This window comes from Camponotus vicinus, unplaced genomic scaffold (genome assembly GCF_025532165.1).
Source record: "Camponotus vicinus isolate PSW18456_S1 unplaced genomic scaffold, iyCamVici1.0 SCAF_14, whole genome shotgun sequence".
Classification (NCBI taxonomy): Eukaryota; Metazoa; Arthropoda; class Insecta; order Hymenoptera; family Formicidae; genus Camponotus; species Camponotus vicinus.
Genome location: NW_028141950.1, coordinates 2,394,248 through 2,413,065, shown reverse-complemented (window position 1 = coordinate 2,413,065; position 18,818 = coordinate 2,394,248). Strand labels below are relative to the sequence as shown.

The window sequence follows — 18,818 nt, the reverse complement described above, 5'->3', positions numbered from 1 at the left end:
ACGAGAAAAGACAAAGAGAGAAAAAGAGAGACAGAGAAAAAGAGAGGTTGAAACATTATGTCTTATTGTCAGTTATTTGCAGAGCAGACGAATTAATATTCCAATAGCGTAAAAAAGCAGAAGTCCAATTACAGAGAGAACGGATTCGTAGGGCTCAAATCAATTTTTCATGATTGGCATCGGTAATTTCATATAATAATTAATGCGACAAACGACATTAGAAATACAGTTCATGGTGTTATAAATGGCGCAATCGAGTAATTATTCTTCCGGACTTTGCTAAATGAATTATGTAATTATGGTGGATCAAATTTTCTTAGATTTTGTGAATCTAATAAAAATATTATTTCAGAAACTTGATAATATTTAAGAAGTATTATGAGTTGGTCGGATCAACTGTCAAATATGGCTTGAAATATACGTGGAATTGATCGGGAATTGCTTTCAATTAAACGTAACTTGCGATCGAAAAAAAAATACGCCTTCTTTTATCCTCTCTATTTTCTCTATGTTCCGTACAACGCATCCTTTTTTTTTTATATCCGTTCTCCACATAACGTAGCGTCGATTGACGAAAATCGCAGAGACAGACACTTCCGACTGTTTGTTTCCTCTGTTAGTTTCATATCGCGCAGCACAGTCCAATTCACGGTAATCACACGTCGGGGCTGCCTTCTGTCGACCGTGGCGAGACGACGGCTCCGTCAATAACATTTGCACGGGACCAGGCTATTGTTGCGGAAAACACAGCCGGTACCGTCCGCGAGGAAAACATTTAGAAATGCACGACGACATCTCTCTCTCTCTTTCTTTTTCTTTCTTTGTCTCTCTCTCTGGTTGCATACCCTGTACGATACGGCGTATATTCTCTCGCGCGTAAAAGCAGACAAGAGAAAGAGAGAGAGAGAGACAGAGAGAAAACTATACATGAATATATATAGAAAGAGAGAAAAGGAGACGGAAAACACCCTCGCCCTATACACACACGCCACGCTTCTCTCGTTTATTTTATAAACACGGAAGTAATTCGTAGACTCTCGAGCGCGGCTGCACGCGGCGGGGCTTCGCTGCGGACTTCGATGCGGTGATACAGCGGAGAAAACGCAGACCATTGCGTGTAGCAGCGTGCGTGTGTCGCCACACGTGCCCTCCACCGGGGGATGCAAAGGTGGAAAGTCACGGTGGTCGAGCGCGGAAAATTTCTACGGTCCGCAGTCGGTCAAAGTACCAAGTAATTTTTCGGAAAATTTGAAAGTCGAAAAGAAATCTCCGAGAGACGAGATTTCAAAAGAGACGCTCGAGATGACCCTACTCTTCTTGCTTTTATACAATTTCTCAGTCTCGTCGGAAAATTGAAAAGTTTCTTCAAAGCTGTCGCAGCGCATCTAAAAAAGGATAAAAATTTGCGTTCCGTTAGTCCGTCGTGAAATTATATATTAATTATATTAATACACTGCACTGTCAACGAATGGCATGAAATATTTGGCTTTCGATGACAGAGCACGCATCTGCCCTCGCCGACTCGTGCCCGTTACGTGCGTGAGAGGAAAAAAAGCAGAAGATGGACAAGCAATGCGCACCCACGCGAGACCGGGTGACCATAGGCGTCGACCAGATTTTTCCTTTTAATAACCTCGGACACGATGGAAATACACGAATGCCAAAAATATCTCGCGAATGTCTTCCATTACTATTATTTGTCACCCTACAGTCGATTTAATTAATCTTTTTTTCTCGTAATCCTGGAAGGATATTTGTATTATAAAAACGTTGATCTCAAATGACAAGTTCTCAAACGAATACTCGCAGATCCGTTTACAAAGTGCTGCTCGAATTCACCGTTCGCAGATTCTATTCCCTCGAACAGAATCCCCGGGGCAAGGTGACGCCGATGGCGTCGGAGCGTTCGCTCACGCACCGCGCACTCATTTTTCCGACGTCATGGCGCGCGCGCGCAACGGCAGATGGTACTCATCATCATCATCGGGGGAAAGGAGGAGGCGTGGCGGGGCACGCTTTAATCGCTTAAAATCGCCGTTAATTGAAAACGAGTCAATTTACGAGTAACATGAGAGCTCCGGGGAGCGCGCAAACACGCGCGCTTATGATATTGTCCTTGAAAATGGCCGCTTGGACTCCCATCACGAGGGTTTTCAACGCGACGCTCTACCTCTTCTCTTCCCTTTCCCCCTTTGGAGCCATTGACACAAAAAAGGTCTATTTAGAAGTATAATGAGGCATGCGTGACGCATGACACGGGTGAAGACTGGGCGCTCTCTTTTTCCTCTCTTTTTGCTGCTGACGCATCGTCCGCCTTTTTCCGGCGTAAATTTTCGCTGAAACTATAAGGGATCGTGCGGTTGGATCGTTATCTAAACAAGGCATATCCTCTGAGTCAGGATTTTTCAGGAAAAAAAAGGAGCAATCGAATAAATTCGCGTTATATATTATATTTAAGGATGCGTTATTAATTCCGAAGAAAAATTTAATCCACCGTGTATAATATAATTATAAAGATTGTTTTAAATTTCTTCTTACGGAAAAAAAATCACACGAGATTCGAAAACTCATTTCGCGATATCGCGCGCAAACAAGTTGAGCGCAATATTATGCGACATTGGTTCGTTTAAGCGATTTATCGGTGTATGCGTCTACTCTGTGACGAATTATACACGTCATCGTATTGTTTCCGTAAATTTTCTACATACCACCAAGTCGCGGCCGGCATGGAATTTCCGTCATTAGACGTAATTACGCAATTACGATTTGTGTCCGTGTTACATGGATTATCACAGTGTCTATGTGATCTGTAATTAAATCCCACGACTTGTAATTGAGCGTATTTTTCCGGGACAAAATGTCTCTTTACTCTCGGTAATACATGTCTCGGCGATCGCAATTTTAAAATATTTTCCGAGATTACGTAATTAACTATTAAAATGACTACCGTACATTTTTATCGCTTAAGGAAAAAATATCGCGTATAATTTTGTACGAGATGTGCGCGCGTATCGTGTTAATAAACGCAGATCCGAGGTGAAAATTGTCGCGTCGATTCACGTCCATCTCCCCCGAGCAGGGATCTTTAACGTTTACCGTAGCGCGAGAAACAGTCCATTAGTCGGCAATGTTCCGTGACGAATGTCGCCGTATTATTCCGGTGGCGAATTTTCCGAGCGCTCGTCGCGGCGAGAAATTTACGCCGCGCGGACAATCGTAATTACGCAATTACGATTGTATCCACATTATCGCGGGACAGGGCCCCGGTCCCGGCGCCGGCGCCGGGTAACCGGCCGGAAATTTACAGGCGGCTACGTGGCCTGTAATTGAATTCTAAGGCTCGTAATTAACCGTATTCTTCCGTCGCGGCGCCGACCCGGGGAGGGTCGATCCCATTTGTTTTAATAGCATATTTGCGTCGAATCCCGATGAAGCGATCGGAATTCCGCGCACGCCGCTCGCTTAATTCGCGCTACGCCGCTTACACCTATCTACGTATAATGTAAGCCGACGGCGGTAAGTCGACACACACACACACACACACACACACACACACACACGCCGGTGGTTCGGGCAAAAATCTAGTTTCCGCACAAGCGGGGAGTGACGTCACGTTCCGATAAATGAGATAATATCTCGCGATATCGGCACGACCGATTTTTTAAATCGGCTAATTTACGCGAAATTGCTCCGCGTGACGCGGCATGCACGCTTAATTCGCCCAGCGAAATCGTTCGTTTCCTCGCAGCCGGTTTTTCAGCCGGTGCCAGGTGATAAAAATGCCTTTTGCCTCGTTGACGTTACTAACAATTATGCATTTTATTATTTCTCCGTGCCTCTAGACGCCATTAAATATTAGATTTATGTAACCATAATATTGTTGTAATAAAATGTAATTAAATGTATAATGTGTATTGGAAAAAGTATATAAATTAGTTGAACAATTTCGCTTGTAAAATAAAAGCTTGCTTCAATATTATAGTTTTTCTAGCAAGTCACCTTTTGGAATTAATGCTATTATTATAGAATATATAATATAGATGGAATATCTCTCGTTGATTTTGTCCTCTGGGAGAATGGGAGCGGAAAATTCTTGAAAAACAAAAATTAACGGACACCCTCCTTCACAGTGCGAGTTGCCCTCGTGCAGCATTTGCACAATGTTAGTATTCGTAAAAGTGGAAAAATGCCAAAATTAACGGAGCCAAATTTAAGAAGACTCTAGCACACAATTAGACGTAATGGATATAATTCAAAGAAATTTATCAATTCCGAAAGGAAACATAATTATGGAAATTCGAGATTCGCTTATGCCGAACCGAAAGCTCGATTCGATATCGCAGTCTCGGACCTACCCAAGTCAACCCGCAAACAGCGAAACGCAGCTCGTAGCGTGAACACTGCAGGGGATTAATCTATCCGGTTGATTTCCGCGGATCGGTAACCCAGTTTCACGAGATCGTTATGCTCGAGTAAACTACATCTTTCATTAAGGCACAACAGCAACTACACCTTAATTGAACGACTCTCGTTCGATCGGCCGACCCGCCGATTAATTTAACGACTCCTCGCATGTACGTACGCATATACTCGAGACAAATCCGATTCACCGGTAGCTTGCCGATCGTTGCGAAAACTTTATCAACGAGCTTGCCATTAGACACGTAATTATCGTAATTTGCCGGTTATCCGTGTTTTCATTCGATACTCGGAAATCCATCCGAATACAAGGATTATACATTTGCAAGCGTAACTTTTAAAACTCTCTCTCTCTCTCTCTCTCTTTTTTATGTCGCGCGTAATTGTATTTTTGTATTGTAATTTTCTTTAAATAGGAACTTTACATTGAAAATTACATTAAAATAATCTCCCTAATAGCCGCGATAAAACTTGTCGCAATGCGAATCGCTAATTTCACTGGAAAATATTAAATAAAAGTTTGATGTAATTTACCGTGAGAAATGCCGCGTTACACGACGTAATATACATGACGCGGAAATGTTTCCGGAATTACTCCGCCGCGAGTCAAACGAGCTTCGCCGGCGATTATTTTGATTACCGGTTGCCGCCGATTGTCGGATACCAGCCGCGCGCGCCGGTCATTCTACGCAAAAATGGACGGTGGGGCTGTCGGAATCCAAATAGGCTCGTTTAAATTCGAAATTTCTAGCGTTGCAACTCTCTCCCCCGCGCGTCTCCCCGCCGCCGCTACGCTCGCGGTGCCGCCTCTACGTTGCCTTTGCAATTTCGTAAAACGATGCATATGTATAAGCCGCGAAACGGTGGATTTAAATGCCGGGAAATATTTTTCTCCGCTCGTGTTATAAAGCGTCGCCGCGCGTAAAACTAAATCATCGTTGACAAGGTTTCACGGACGGTCGCGTTCTTTAATGAAGTCCGTTATTATCTAGCTCGGTGCCGCGATACAAATGCCTCGATTGTCGATTCAAAGAGGACGACGAAAAGAGAGAGAGAGAGAGAAAGCGTCCCAAGATGTTAAAGACACGCGGATTACAGAAGGAATAATAATTATTATTTATCCGCGCTTTTTGCGCGCTAGCACGAAAGCAACAACGACTTAAATCTATTTAAGATCCTCTTCTCCTCTCTACGTAACGAGATATTCTCGCGGAACTCGTACTTGCGAGAATTTACGCAAAGGGAAACAATTCTTTCGATACTCTATCCATTCGGATAGAGTTCCGAGTTGTTATTCCAAAGAGCTCGTCGCGCTCGGTTTATTAGCTCGAATGACGACGACGACAACTCGAAGATCATTGACGGCCACCTTGAGCAGTTCACGGAAGCCGAGACGCAGACAAACGCAATTACGAGTGCGGGTACAATGACGATACCGAGCCGTTCTCGCTAATTTTCGAATTTGCGTGTCATACCGTAGGCGAACTGTCTGGAATTGTTTTAATTAAAGCAATGCCATATCCGTCGTAAATTAATACAATGCGCTAATTGCCCCCGCTACGATACGATCCTGCAGATACAATTGGATACAATTCGCGGAACAATTCCTTTCATCTCGCTTCATATTTCTCTCTAATTCTCTCGTCACCACGTTGTCGCGAAACTTGGCGTCTGCAAACTCTAATGCCATTCGAAGTCGCTGTTTCAAAAATAAAGTTGCATCCGCGTCGCTAAATTTCCCTCCAGAAGTGCAACGCGTCCTTTTAATTACCGTAAACGATTTCGTTACGGTAATAATGCGGCTCGATGTAACGTTACATTTTCTATCCGTGAAACATGTAGAAAAAAAAATTATAAATAAAAATTTGAAATAAATAAATCCGTAAAAGAGTAGCATCGATTTTGAGGTATCGCGCGTCTATTGAAATTTTCATTTTTGTCGTTTGTTACCATCGTAGCGTATCGCTCTCGATATTCCACAGCTACATTGCACTTTTGCCACATCGCGCGCAGATCGCTCGATCGTAAACGCTCGCGTAACGCGGCCACGAGAGAGCGGCGTCTATCGGTCGTGAGATGCGATGCGTAAAATCGTATCGTTATCATAACCGATCCGCGAATATCGCGGTAATATTCTCCTCTTTTCGGGAGAGGGCGTAACTCGGTAACGGCCGCATCGTTTCCCCTTCATCAAGCGGCGGTCCCGCGGCTCGATTTAACATATATATTACACGTGTACACGTACACGGATATACGAAACGTATAATCCGCATCCCCGCCGACGTTTCCCACTTTTACGTTTATGCCCGACCATCTGCGGGGGTGGAGACCCGGGAGGAAGCGAGCGGGGTGGTTTAGAGACAGAGATAGCGTGCAGGAGTTAGCGAAGGGATAAATCCGTGTCGCGCGACGCGCGAGGGGCACCGTGGGGCGTTTACGCGCGTGGGACGAAGCGGAGCGGAGCAAAGCGCGCCAGCTCCGACCCGTCTCCTCGTCTCGGCTTAGTGCGTGTAGCGCGACCATAAACAACCGTGCAACTTTCACGAGGACTTTACCGGGCCCATTACCAGCGACCCATTTCCCGACGCGGTTCACGAGCGAACGCGTCGCGCGTCCGCGCGCGCTCGCGACCCCAACTTTCTAAGGTAATTGTTCATCTGGCCTTGTCAGTTGCGAGTTGTCGCGATGTTAATGTCGGCCGAAATGGCGCGTCGTTGTCGTCGGTACATGTTCCTTTTAACGGTCGAGCCGTTAAAGGAGACGCAAAGTGGTGCCTCCGGCTTGGCTTGGCTTGGCTTGGCTTGGCTTGGCTTGGATCCGGCAGCTTCGACATTTGCGAAACTTCGCCTTTGATCGGTTATATTTCGACGCGCTCTCGCTGTTTCGGTATTTGACGTCGATACATCGATATTAGCCATCGGATTCGTGATTACCGATCTTTGATGCCGAAAGCGGCATGTGGAAGTATCGATAGTTTGCCTAAACGCCCTTGGCGCTCGGCGAAATCGCTTTTCATGAATCATCGCGTATCGCCAGGCCAGTCGATCCCGTATACATCAATTATGCACTTAAGAGGGATCCCCGCGGTGCGCTGCGAACAGATGCGCGGCGATCTCGAATCATCTCGTGCGCGATGTTAACATGTATCGTGCGAGCCTAGCCTTTGTTCCCTCCGCGCGCCTCGAATTTCGACGGGAGAAATTGTCGACGGACCTGCAATCGCGACGGAGAATGTTTATTCGACCGCGTTTGTCCTCGAGAGACTCCAATTTATGGAAATGGGAAATTTTAAGAAATAATAACAACGTCCACGATAAGGGAAATTGACAAATATTTGTATCGCGTGCGCTCTACGCATCAACGAATTTGCGGCGGAGAGAGAGCCACGTAAAGTTAATTCTCATAGATTGTTAAAACGCATTAAGCGCGCGACGCAGGACGTCGGCGTTTTAATCGCTTAATTGGACGTAACTGCGCGACGCTTGTAAAATAATACTCGGCGCTGCGACGTTTAGAGTGACAGCGAGGAGATATGCCGTCACGTTACAGCCACCAATGTTGTTAAGGGCGCGATATTGAAGTACATCTAAACGTATCGTACAGGGTGTCTCGAAATCGCGCGCGATATTTTGAAAACGCAATTCGATTAATTTTTACAACTATTCCACTTCAAAAAATGGCGAAAGAGGAGGAGAAATTTTCTCCGATTATAAATTCAATAAGTGGGCGAGTGTATTATAAAGATAACTTTTATTCCTCGTTTAATTTCAACTAGACTTCACTTTAATGGAACTTTAATTCGAGTCTTGGAAAGATATTTAATGTCGAGCATCAAAAAGTTGCGAGCGAGTGGATAGTGTGTCGAATCCAAATTTTCTCTCCCGCGTTCCCCCAAAGTTGCTCGAAGAATGCGCGCGCGAATGGAAGAAGACGCGCGGGCAAACTTGGGATATCTTACACGGAGAGAGAATCTCTAGATAGTTGCGCATCCGGAGATACTTAGCGAGAGACGATGGTTACCGGGACGAGCAAACTAGCATCGTCGTATAAAACACGAGCGAAAATAACTGGCTCGGTAGGAGAGACGCGGTCGGAATATAGTATAATATAACGTACTTGGCGGAATTATATCTCTTTGCGAAAGTAAAAGTTGCCTCGTTAACCCGATTGCGGCATTTTGGCCACTCCGACTATCTTTTACGGCTGACAATTAAAATCAAATGACGGGGACAAAATGCGGACGTACGATCGGAGCCACGATGGGGAACTAGCGTCCATCTCCATTTAACACCGTATATAATGTAATAGCGTAAAGGGATCAATAACACGCGTGTCAAAACTCGGTAATAACGTTGAAAGTTTGGAGACATTTTTGGTCTCTCGCGTAAACAAAAGAGGAAATTCGACCGATAACGATACGTAATAAAAATATGAGAGGACGATATTTTACGCTCTCGGCGAACCTCTCGCGTAATCCCGGAAACTGGAAGATGGGCGAACGTGCTCGACATCATACGCGTCTCTTTCACGAGCGGGACTAAATGTGTAGTTCCGCGATATTTCGAGGTGGAATCGTCGGTTGTATTCTCGCCGGCGCGCCAGCTCGCGCAATTTCCGCTCGCGATAGAATCCGATGTAACGTCGCGTCTCCCGAGTACGAGGGTCGCGATGCTCGCGCGCGCGTGCACATAACGGCGCGATTTTTCGATCTGATGGCCGGCGAACGCTCGCGGGGGGAGGGAAAGGGGAATGGGGCGCGTTACGTCTCGAAACTATCGCGCGGGGATCACGGTTCGCCGCAGCCAACCCCCCACCTTGCTCCACCCACCCCTTCGTCCCGTTGGGTATCGTAATTTCGTCGATAGCAACAACGGTAACAACGATGCCGCCACCGCCGCAGCGCGCCGTTAACCCTCCTCCACCTCCATCTCGTTCTTCCTCTACACCCCCGTGGGATCCGGTTTTTCACCCTCCGCTCCTCGCTGCCGATTTATGCGTCATCGCGGTCGCGGCTTTCGACCCGACCGATTCGACTACCCGACAAACGGAACCCACCGAAACGCGCACCGTTTGAATTTACTTAACTGGACGGAAACGATATTAATGGGCAACGAGTTAATTAATAAATGAGTTCCGTATCCGAGCGATTCAGAAATATCCATTTGCAGGATGTCGATTACGAATCGAATTTGACGTTACACGAGAGAGTAGCGTCACTTTTTTCAAGCAAGATAAACGAACACATCGCGATATTGGAAGAAAACTTTTACGATTAAACGGAATTAAGAGGATTAAATTTAATTGAATCAAAGAGCTTTAAGGAAAAGCGTAACGCGATTAATATCTGTACAAATATCATCGTCATCAGAGTACAATGAACGTGATTTATCGCGCGATGGACGATTTTGAAAGGATTCGCATTCGATTTATCCGGCATCGCATCGCATGGACATCGGGCAATATGCGGCTGTATCTGATCGCGGAGGAAATATATATACATGCGGTGAAAAATTGGCGGCGCGGTTAAAGGTCCGCGAATGGGGTCGGAAGAGGCGGTTAAGCACGGCATTACGCATCCTTTGCATGCGCCCTCCTTTCCACGGGGTGGCAATGCGACTTCATATTTTTCGCGCCGCGAGCGTATGGAAATGGAAGCAGAAATGAACGCGACCGTCACAGTCGTCCTCGGATCTCTGCGGTCGTTTGCATTTCTCATAAGCGCGACCGTGTTTTTTTCGTCTCGCGACCGTACATACGCATCCCTTTTTTTTTTCTTTCATCGACCCTCGCGAGTGGCTGACTCGCAAAAAGGAAAGGCGGAAAAAAGGAGGAGGGACAAAAGAGAGAAAGATATTTGCGCGAATGCTCTGGGCCTGGGTTCCTAAAAGCGTTAGCAACGCTGTTATAAAGCCATAAGATTAGAGCTCGAAAGCTACGTATAAAAGCAGCTTGCGAGAGGCTACATCAAATGATGATACGTGCGGCCTTTATATTATTAACATTACGTGAGGTATAGAGAGAGAGAGAAAAAAATACAATTTATTTGACATTATCTCGATGTTTTAAGACAAGGATCTTTCAAGGTACACGAATAATTATCTCGGGTATCGTTGTAAAAATAATTACACCGTCACTTTTTCCGCGTAAAAATAAGGATTAAATGCTTCCGTCGCAGCTATTTCAAATATGTGCGATGTCAACAGAGAGTTATATAGAATAATGCTCCGTTTAACAAGACAAACGACAAGATACACGAATGAATGCAGATTAATTGTAACGAGGGGGAGCCTCCCAAGGATCGTAACAAAAATTACACGGAACAGTGAGCGGTAAAGAGCGCTACGGAGAGAGTCGGTAAAAGAGACTGGAAACAAACAGTCAAGATAAATAAGAGGAAAGATTAAGACTAAGTCTGGGCGACGTCAGGGAAGAGACGGGGAAATGCGACTCTTTAATATTTGCATATCTGCATCCTGCGAGGGAGGAATTTGGGGAGAGGATGGAGATTCCTTTTCGGTTCAACGCGAAAACGCGATCTCCTTCCCTCTCTCTCTCTCTCTCTCCTGCGAAGGGTTAAATTAAATTGTTATTATTATCTTCATTATCATTAAAAGCATACCGAGGTGCCTTCTCCTTCTCGAGCCAATGCATATCTCAAAGGCTCGCATATCCGCGCGAACGTACACATGTGTACGTGTATTTGTACGAAGATCGAGCTACGAGATGTCGACGTGCATATAATTCTCCCGGGGCGCCATTAAATTGTATTAATCCACTTCCATCACGAAATTGAAGTTCATACGCGATAAACGTACATATCCACCGAGAGACGCGGAGGGTCTTCCCCAACCCTTGCATCGTTATATCGATCTCAAACGACTTCTTTTTTTTCGTCGATATCTAGCACGAGGATCGCGTAATTCCCCTCCTTTCATCTGTATTAGCCTGAGGAGATAGCGCGATGAACAAAGTCGAGTCAACCGTGAGGGATGTTATAAGTATCGTCATTTCGCAAACTGATATCGAGTGTTTCAATCGCCGATTTTTTATATTTTATGCTAGTCGGGGATCGATTAAGAATCTCTCGCGGGTAATAATCCCGCCAAATGCTTTGCGTAAAAACTTCAAACCTAAAGATATACACACACACATGTCGCTTCTCTTTCATTTCCTCTATTCATTCCTTCCTATTATTTATTATTTTATCCTATTTATCCTATTATTTATTATTTTATCCTATTATTTATTATTCATTTGTTTTTTGCTTATTTATATTTATCTTGCTTCAAACTTTTAAAACAATGTCAAGTAATGATGCTCGCGGTAGTTTTTGAAAAATTATAGAATCGATACTTGATTAATGACAATATCAAATTAAACATCCGTGAAATACGACGCATCACGATACCTAATTGGTTCGTACGGCACTGCCCTCGTATCGGGCTGGGGGTTTATCTTCGTTCGAGCTTCATTCGCGTTTTCCGACAATACCCGTTGTTTATCCCATATCGCGAAATGAGTTTCAGAATGAGTGGCATGGGAGCGCGTGTTTGCGCGAGGGAGAGTGCAACGAGAACGGAATTAGACGAGGATGGGTGCGAGTCCTCGGAAATGCATATCTCGTATGCCGCAATCGTTTCGCAAATTGAAGAACGTTGGGAAAAAAGCCGGAAGCCGGGATAATGTCCGGTAGCGTCCAAGGGAGGGGAAAGTAAAAGCGACAACATACTTTCCGTCCGTTGCGCCGTCATCTATTTTTTCCACGCGTTTTACATCCGCAAGCTGAATTGTACTCCCTTTCGAATCGCGGTATCTCTCTCGTTTCTTTTCTCTCGTAAAACTCATGTGTTTATGCGCACACTCAGGCGCGCATTAAGAACGAGACATTGTAAACTCGCGCGTGCATAAAAAATTCGCACTTGCTGGCAGCAATAATTTCGGACGTTTTGGCTTTTACGAAATTTTAAAGGATTTCAACGACTGCCATTTTGTCCTCGACGAGTGCAAGATGTACGAGCTTGAAACGGTTTAAACCGTCATTTTAAATTCAATAAAAGAAGAAGACATCTGCGAAATTTCAAAACGGTCTTTTGCATTATTCGCCGCATAAAATGCAAGCTCTAACTGCCGTCAATTTTATATCGTAGATTTCGCGATTTAGTTTTCAAACAGAGATCATCCGCGGATCAGATATTAGTATAATAGTACTTTTAAATTTTTTTCCGCGAGCAAATCCTAAAGCATATTTTACCGCTGCTTTAAACCATTTCAAATACTTAAGTATTCAACTCTTACACTCTCCGCAAACTCGAATGCATAAGTCACTCGGGCCTGCTTAAAAATTCAGAAACTCAGCACTTTAGTTATTACCAATAGAACGTCATTCTCGTCGCGGCGGAATAAATGTATGACTACTTTCAAACGGCTAGTGCGGCAGGAATCGGTAATATCTCGAACGCGGCCCAGCCCTTTCGCGCAAAGTATATCTCTCCTATTTCATAACTTTCCTAATTTCGCGAATAGAGAGAAGCGAGAGAGAGAGAATATCGGCGATCCTAAAGAGACAAGAGGAAAAAAAACATTTGGCGTCGTTATTGGCGAAAAATTAAGAAAATATTGACGCGATAAAAATTAAGTATTTCCAAAGTTTAATAAAATATCGAAGCAGGCACTTGGCGCTGCGTTGCAAATTTATCGCTTTAAAGAATTTCTCGCGGAAATTTGGACGAGACACTTGTTCGAGCGGTTAAAATGACAAGTGTTGAGCGCCGGACAACAATTTCCGATGGCTGCCTTCCAGATAGCAGCTCAATGTGCGCGTTATCGTCAAGCGCGCACCCACGCTCATAATAGCGACCGCAAATAGGCCATCGACGTTGCGCACGTTGCGAACAACAAAAGCAAAACAGCGTCGCGCGACGGTCAAGCAGCCCCGGCGGATGTCCGAAACGCCGCGCATTCCCGACGCGGATCGTCGGCGATTAATCGAATCGATCGAGCAGCGCGCGGCGCGACGGACACGTCTAGTCGTGCCCCTCTCTTTCTCTCTCTCTCGCCCTCTCTCTCTCTCTTTCATAGGCTAACGAAACAGCTCGACAAAGGCCCCGATTCATGCGTCAGCGCACGAGGTCGGGTCGACGCAAAAACCAACAACGTACAAAACACTGCGCGCAACACACTTACCCCCGATCCATCCGAGATAGAACAATAACACGCTGGTCAGACCGATCCCTTGAGTCCAATCCATGATGATCCAGGCCGATTTCTTGCCGTCTCCGACCGCGGAGTCGTTCGACTCTGAGGAAGAGAAGAGACGAGTTAGCGGGACGCGGACAACGTGGCTCACACACGGGATCCGCCGCGGGAGGGGGGGGAAGGAAGAAGCGTGTGGGGGGGCCCCGATCGAAGATCAACCTCACTGTACTCCGTGTTTCTCCGATCGCGCACAATCCACCCTCTCGGCGTGATTCACATTAAAAATTCACTCGCAAATATATATATTCGTCGATTTCCTCGCGACTTTGTCCCTCGCCTCTCCTGCTTCTTTCACCGATCCGCGCGCGCGGAAGTTTCTCGCCGACTGACCCGCACTCGGGGGGCTCGGCGCACTCACCACTAACCCTCTCACGGGGTACGACACGCGTCCCGATCGTGCGGCGAGCACGCGTCGCGCGGAAATAGCGGGTGGCACAGCGGCGAGAAGGCACCCAGGGGGGGAGAAAAAGAGGGAGAGAGGGAAAGAGGAAGAGAAAGAGAGAGAGCGCGCGTCTCTCCGTGCCCCACGGTGATCGCGTGTGCGGAGTAGTGGCGGCGCGGCCTACGGGCTTTGGAGCGCGGGGTGCCGCTCCCCTCCACCCACGCAGCGGCACCGCACGGTAATCCTCCTCCCTTCCCCCTCTTTTTCTCTCTCTCGGTCGTTCGCACGCGCGCGCCCGAGAGTGCCCGATGTCGGAGCAGCGCGCGACCGAGATAGGGGCACCCCGGCCCCGAACGAGCCCGAACCAGGAAGAGGCCAAGAGAGAGAGAGAGGGAGAGAGAGAGAGAAGGGAAGGGGAGGGAGATTTCTGCGAGCGCCTGTGCGGGAGTCGCACTCTACGCAACAACGTAAGGCGGACTATGAGTGCAGGGTGCGGATAGAAATGCCTGCTTTCAAAGTACCCCCCGGGTACTTTGCTTTCGACGCTGACTAGTTTTGGCAGAGTATGCCTCACTTTCGATATTGCGAATGCGCCCTATAGATAGCAGGCAGGATGGATGGAGTAGAAAGCATCTCGATGAGATGAATAATCTTGAATAAATAATGCACGATAATAATATACTTTACGAAAACGATAATCTCGAATAATTTGTTAGTGTAATTTTGCGATAAAAATACGCGTCAAATTCGCATTAAATTTCAATTATAATTCTTTGAAACATTTTCTTGTCGAAAAATTTTTCTCACAAATAAGATATCGATATTTTTGGAGGAAGATGACCTCGGATATCTCTAGTAAGATATCGAATGACTGACTAAAAGTATCGATATTCTATTAAGAGTCTAAGCGCTCCTACGCCGAGTGAGTAAAAGCATACACTCATACACACATACATACGCATCCGCACTTAAAGTTAAGTATTCCTTCAGTCGGGAAAGAGTAGGATATCGACTCGGCTTTCGCTCGAGCGATAGGCTCCTTGTATCGTTTCGATTTTAGTGGCGCGGATGGGGCCCGAAAAGTTAGCCCCCTAAAAGAGAGATTTTCGGTACCTCTTAAACTCTGGTTAAACTCTTTCGTCCTGCGGTCTACATTCGAGCGAATTTGATATAAATGCGCCGAGTTGTATGAAACGTTTTTCTTTGTAACTTTTAGTTGTGCGGTACCAAGTCAGATACATACACTCGCGAGATGATATATAACCCCTCCCCCCCCTATATACATATATGTATACACACACACGCATATATATATGCGATATATGCGAAATCTTGTCTGCGAGGCATCAAGATTGCCTTGCGCGTTTTCAAGTGCATTAGGTATAGAGAGATATATCAAAGACGATACGTTACAGCCAAGTTGAGAATATCGTGTCTCGCGCGCAGAGCGCGACTGCAATAAGAATTTTTTTGATTGCAGCGAGTAAAAGGATCACAAAACCTTTGAGAAATAAGAGCTGGAAATGTTTCAGTTCCCACCTCCTCCTCCTACTCTTTCTCGTGTTAAATGATTCCGTGTTCAAGGGACGCTTATATCGAATTCCACCTAGCATGTACGGCGTCAGGTTGCACCTGAAGGCGTAGTAAACCGAATGAGAACGGCAGGGATGTAATCGTAGAGAAGAATCGAGGCCTGTGTGCGTGGGTGGATGTGTGATTGCGCGCGTGCGCCGCCGAGTAAAATACGACGGATACGTAATGAGAATTTCTAATATCGAAAATCAAAAACGCGGAAAAATGCTCTCGCTCGATCGATACCGCACTTTTCGCTTCCGCGGCCGAATACCAACCGGAAACGACTAGGCAAACAGATAGATATATGTGGAGCGTGAAAAGCAATGTTGTGTTTGCGGACGTCAGGTACAACTGGGAACTATTCTGTGACGGATTTATAGTACGCGGGGCCCGCAGCGCGGCTGCCATTTTTCCGCACGCAAGACCCTCTTATCGATCTGTCAAAATATTGAGATCTAGCCGTGAGTACAAGTTCTTAAACGTTGAAACGCGCCCGCCATGCAATTAATTCGAGAGAGATACTATCCGCGATACAAATTATCGCCAATAATAATAATCGCGTCTGTTTTCAATTATATAATCTTTATTATAAAATCTGCGTAATTAATCGCGGCCGATTGCAATTTCACCAAGATTAAATTAATTTGTGTATTTTTTATATTTATCCTCTTATTCAAAGAGTCGGTTAATACAAAACACTCCAGCGATCCTTGCATCTCGCACTGTGTGCGGGGAAAACGGAGAAAGAGAAAAAAAAAATAATTACTCACTGGCACACTTTTCTCCAGACTCGCCCCTCGCCTTTCCATCCCCCTCGCGATTTCTTCTTTTTCCTCGTCTTTATTTCGGAAGCACGAAGCCCTTAAGCTCCGAGCATCGCGCGCGCGTATCCATAAATCCGCCGACGGCGGAACCCTCCGTAGTAATCAGACCGCGCTATTCGCGCGCGTCACCCCGTCTTACCGTGGCTCCCACCCCCGAGTTCCTCCCTCGTCACCTTGTCTTCGCGTCCAACACGTCCGTCCTGGTTTTCCTGCCGCCGTCGCGGGTCAACACGCAAACTCGTGCAACGTCGTGCAACTCCCAAGAGCTTCCGTTTACACGCGGTCTCCTGTTTATAAGCCGAAGTGAAATCCCGGCGTTTCCGCTCGCGGATTCGAAACGAACGGCGGAATCGGCGAGTGCGAGGCGCATGAACCGCCGGGGACCCGAGTCGTTTGTCTCCTTCCCCGTTCCCGGTTTGTGGACCACACATAAGCGCGCGCACACGTACACACGTACACAGAGTATTAGATTAAGGGCCACGCCGCGCGCGCGCGCGCCGAGAGACTAACGACGGGACTAGCGATGCGACAGGGAGATAGACGCCCTAACGTTGCCCCGATACCATTGTCGCGGTCTATCGTGACTAGCCGCGTCGCCAGTCGACACACAGGACGATCGGGGAATCACCGGTCCTCCCTTCATGCCGTAGAGGTCGCAATCCGCGCGGGACGGCGTCGACGTGTAATGAAATTACTCGATACTCTCCCCGCACCGCACCGCATCGCACCACATCGCGCAAACGGACAGAGCATTAACCATCGCGCCTAGTTATCGTACGCTGTATGATAATAGACGCGGACGTGAACGCTCCCAAATCCCAATTTCGTGCTTTCGATTACGAGGATGCGTCATAAGAAGGGCTAATCTTGTGTTGCAGAATCCTCATTATCTCGTCATTGACATTGATAAGGCTGTAATTTTGCTACATTATACCAGAGCTCGTATTGTATATAGCACTGAATTAAAAAGTACATACACGCTCGGCAAATTTTCCTCGATTACAGGCGCTAGTAGATGAGGTCCGCGCTATAGTCAGACTATAATTCCGACGGCGACGGCGCAATTGACGTATCGGAGTGTCGATACCGCGAGAGTGTAACAAAGTTATTTGATACTCGGCACGAGACACAAACATTAAGGGAGCCGCAACAATCGCGGCTACGGTGCTTGCACAGTGGTATACAAGGATGCAGCCTTGCGGAACGTAATTCCAAGACGTTGATGACGTTGCGAACATAATGAAATTACGTAGTAGTTAGCCCGAATCAAATTGACGTAGCGGTACACGGCCGTATGACCAATAAGAGTAAAGTACATCCCTTTGAATTACATCGCATCGTTAATTGGACGATGAAAGAGTTGATGAAAAAAAATGCAAATTTCAACTCTCGATCTAATCTGCCGGATCGCGCGGAATAAATAAATAAATAAAGTATCAAAGTAACAATTCTCTCGCCGACTAGTCGCCGATAGCGCACGAGTGGCTCTCTTCCGCGGAGCCACGTAATTTCAAGTAATTTGCGCGACACATCGGATAACTCGATTGCGACCGCCACGTGCGACCATGCGCGAGACGAAACTGCTCGGTCAGTCGAGTCAGAGACAAACAGATGAAGCGCTAAAAATCCGCCCGACTGCCGGGCTTCGTCGTGCGCGACCACGAATATGGAAATTTCAGGGTTTCGGACTCGGAGACCACTAACGAGCGCGCTAACCGTGCACGCTTTCAGTAACGCCATAGTGTATATATACGCGCTATACACACAGATATATATATATATATATATATATATATATATATATATATATACATATATACACACGTGTACCCGTCCGTGGCGACGACGGACGGATGGGTTAATCCTATCTAGCGTAATAGTAGCGGGTCAACGACATCTTTGCAACGAGCAAACTTAGCTGGCCCAACAAGCCATACATCAAATTGCAGCTCGCTCTTTCTCCTTTTCTCTCAACGAGCTGGCTTTTCGCGAGGACGACCGGAACGTTGACAGGACGTGGTAAAAACGTGGTCGGAAGTCTACGCCGCGACCAAGAACAAAGCGACGGAAAATGTCGCGCGAAAGGAGCGCTAGTTGTCGCGCGGAACCAACATTCGTCCTTGAACGTGCCAAGTTTTTCCGCCGAAAACACCCGCGCGTCTGCCGGTCCGGAATTATGTCGGGGAATATATGAGCCGTTTATCTTGAAGATGGCGACGAGAGAGAGAGAGAGAGAGAGAGAAAGAGAAGTCTTCAAGCACGAGTCGCGATGAAGAACTTTGAATACTGAACTCAGCCTTCGTCTTCATATCTGACGCTTGTAGCTAAATGCAACCGCGTTGTCAGCTCGCGATAACAATAAG

The 18,818-nt window shown here is 46.4% G+C and overlaps 1 protein-coding gene across 4 annotated transcripts in view; it reads right to left on the bottom strand.

Moving 5' to 3' along the window:
* Nucleotides 1-18,818, bottom strand: part of LOC145965527 (uncharacterized) — a 115,849-nt gene that overhangs the window by 74,846 nt on the left and 22,185 nt on the right. Inside the window, exons 1-2 of one of the 4 annotated variants that reach the window (XM_083089172.1) lie at nt 13,834-14,217; nt 13,603-13,716 (exon numbers count right to left, since the gene is read on the bottom strand). The exons of 1 other annotated variant lie outside the window; for it this stretch is intronic. In XM_083089172.1, coding sequence (XP_082945298.1) covers nt 13,603-13,666 — 64 coding nt within the window. In that variant the 5' untranslated portion in view covers nt 13,667-13,716; nt 13,834-14,217. Of the gene's footprint in view, nt 1-13,602; nt 14,218-18,818 lie in introns of those variants that run through there. 2 more of the 4 variants (XM_083089171.1, XM_083089169.1) reach the window with 2 other exon arrangements.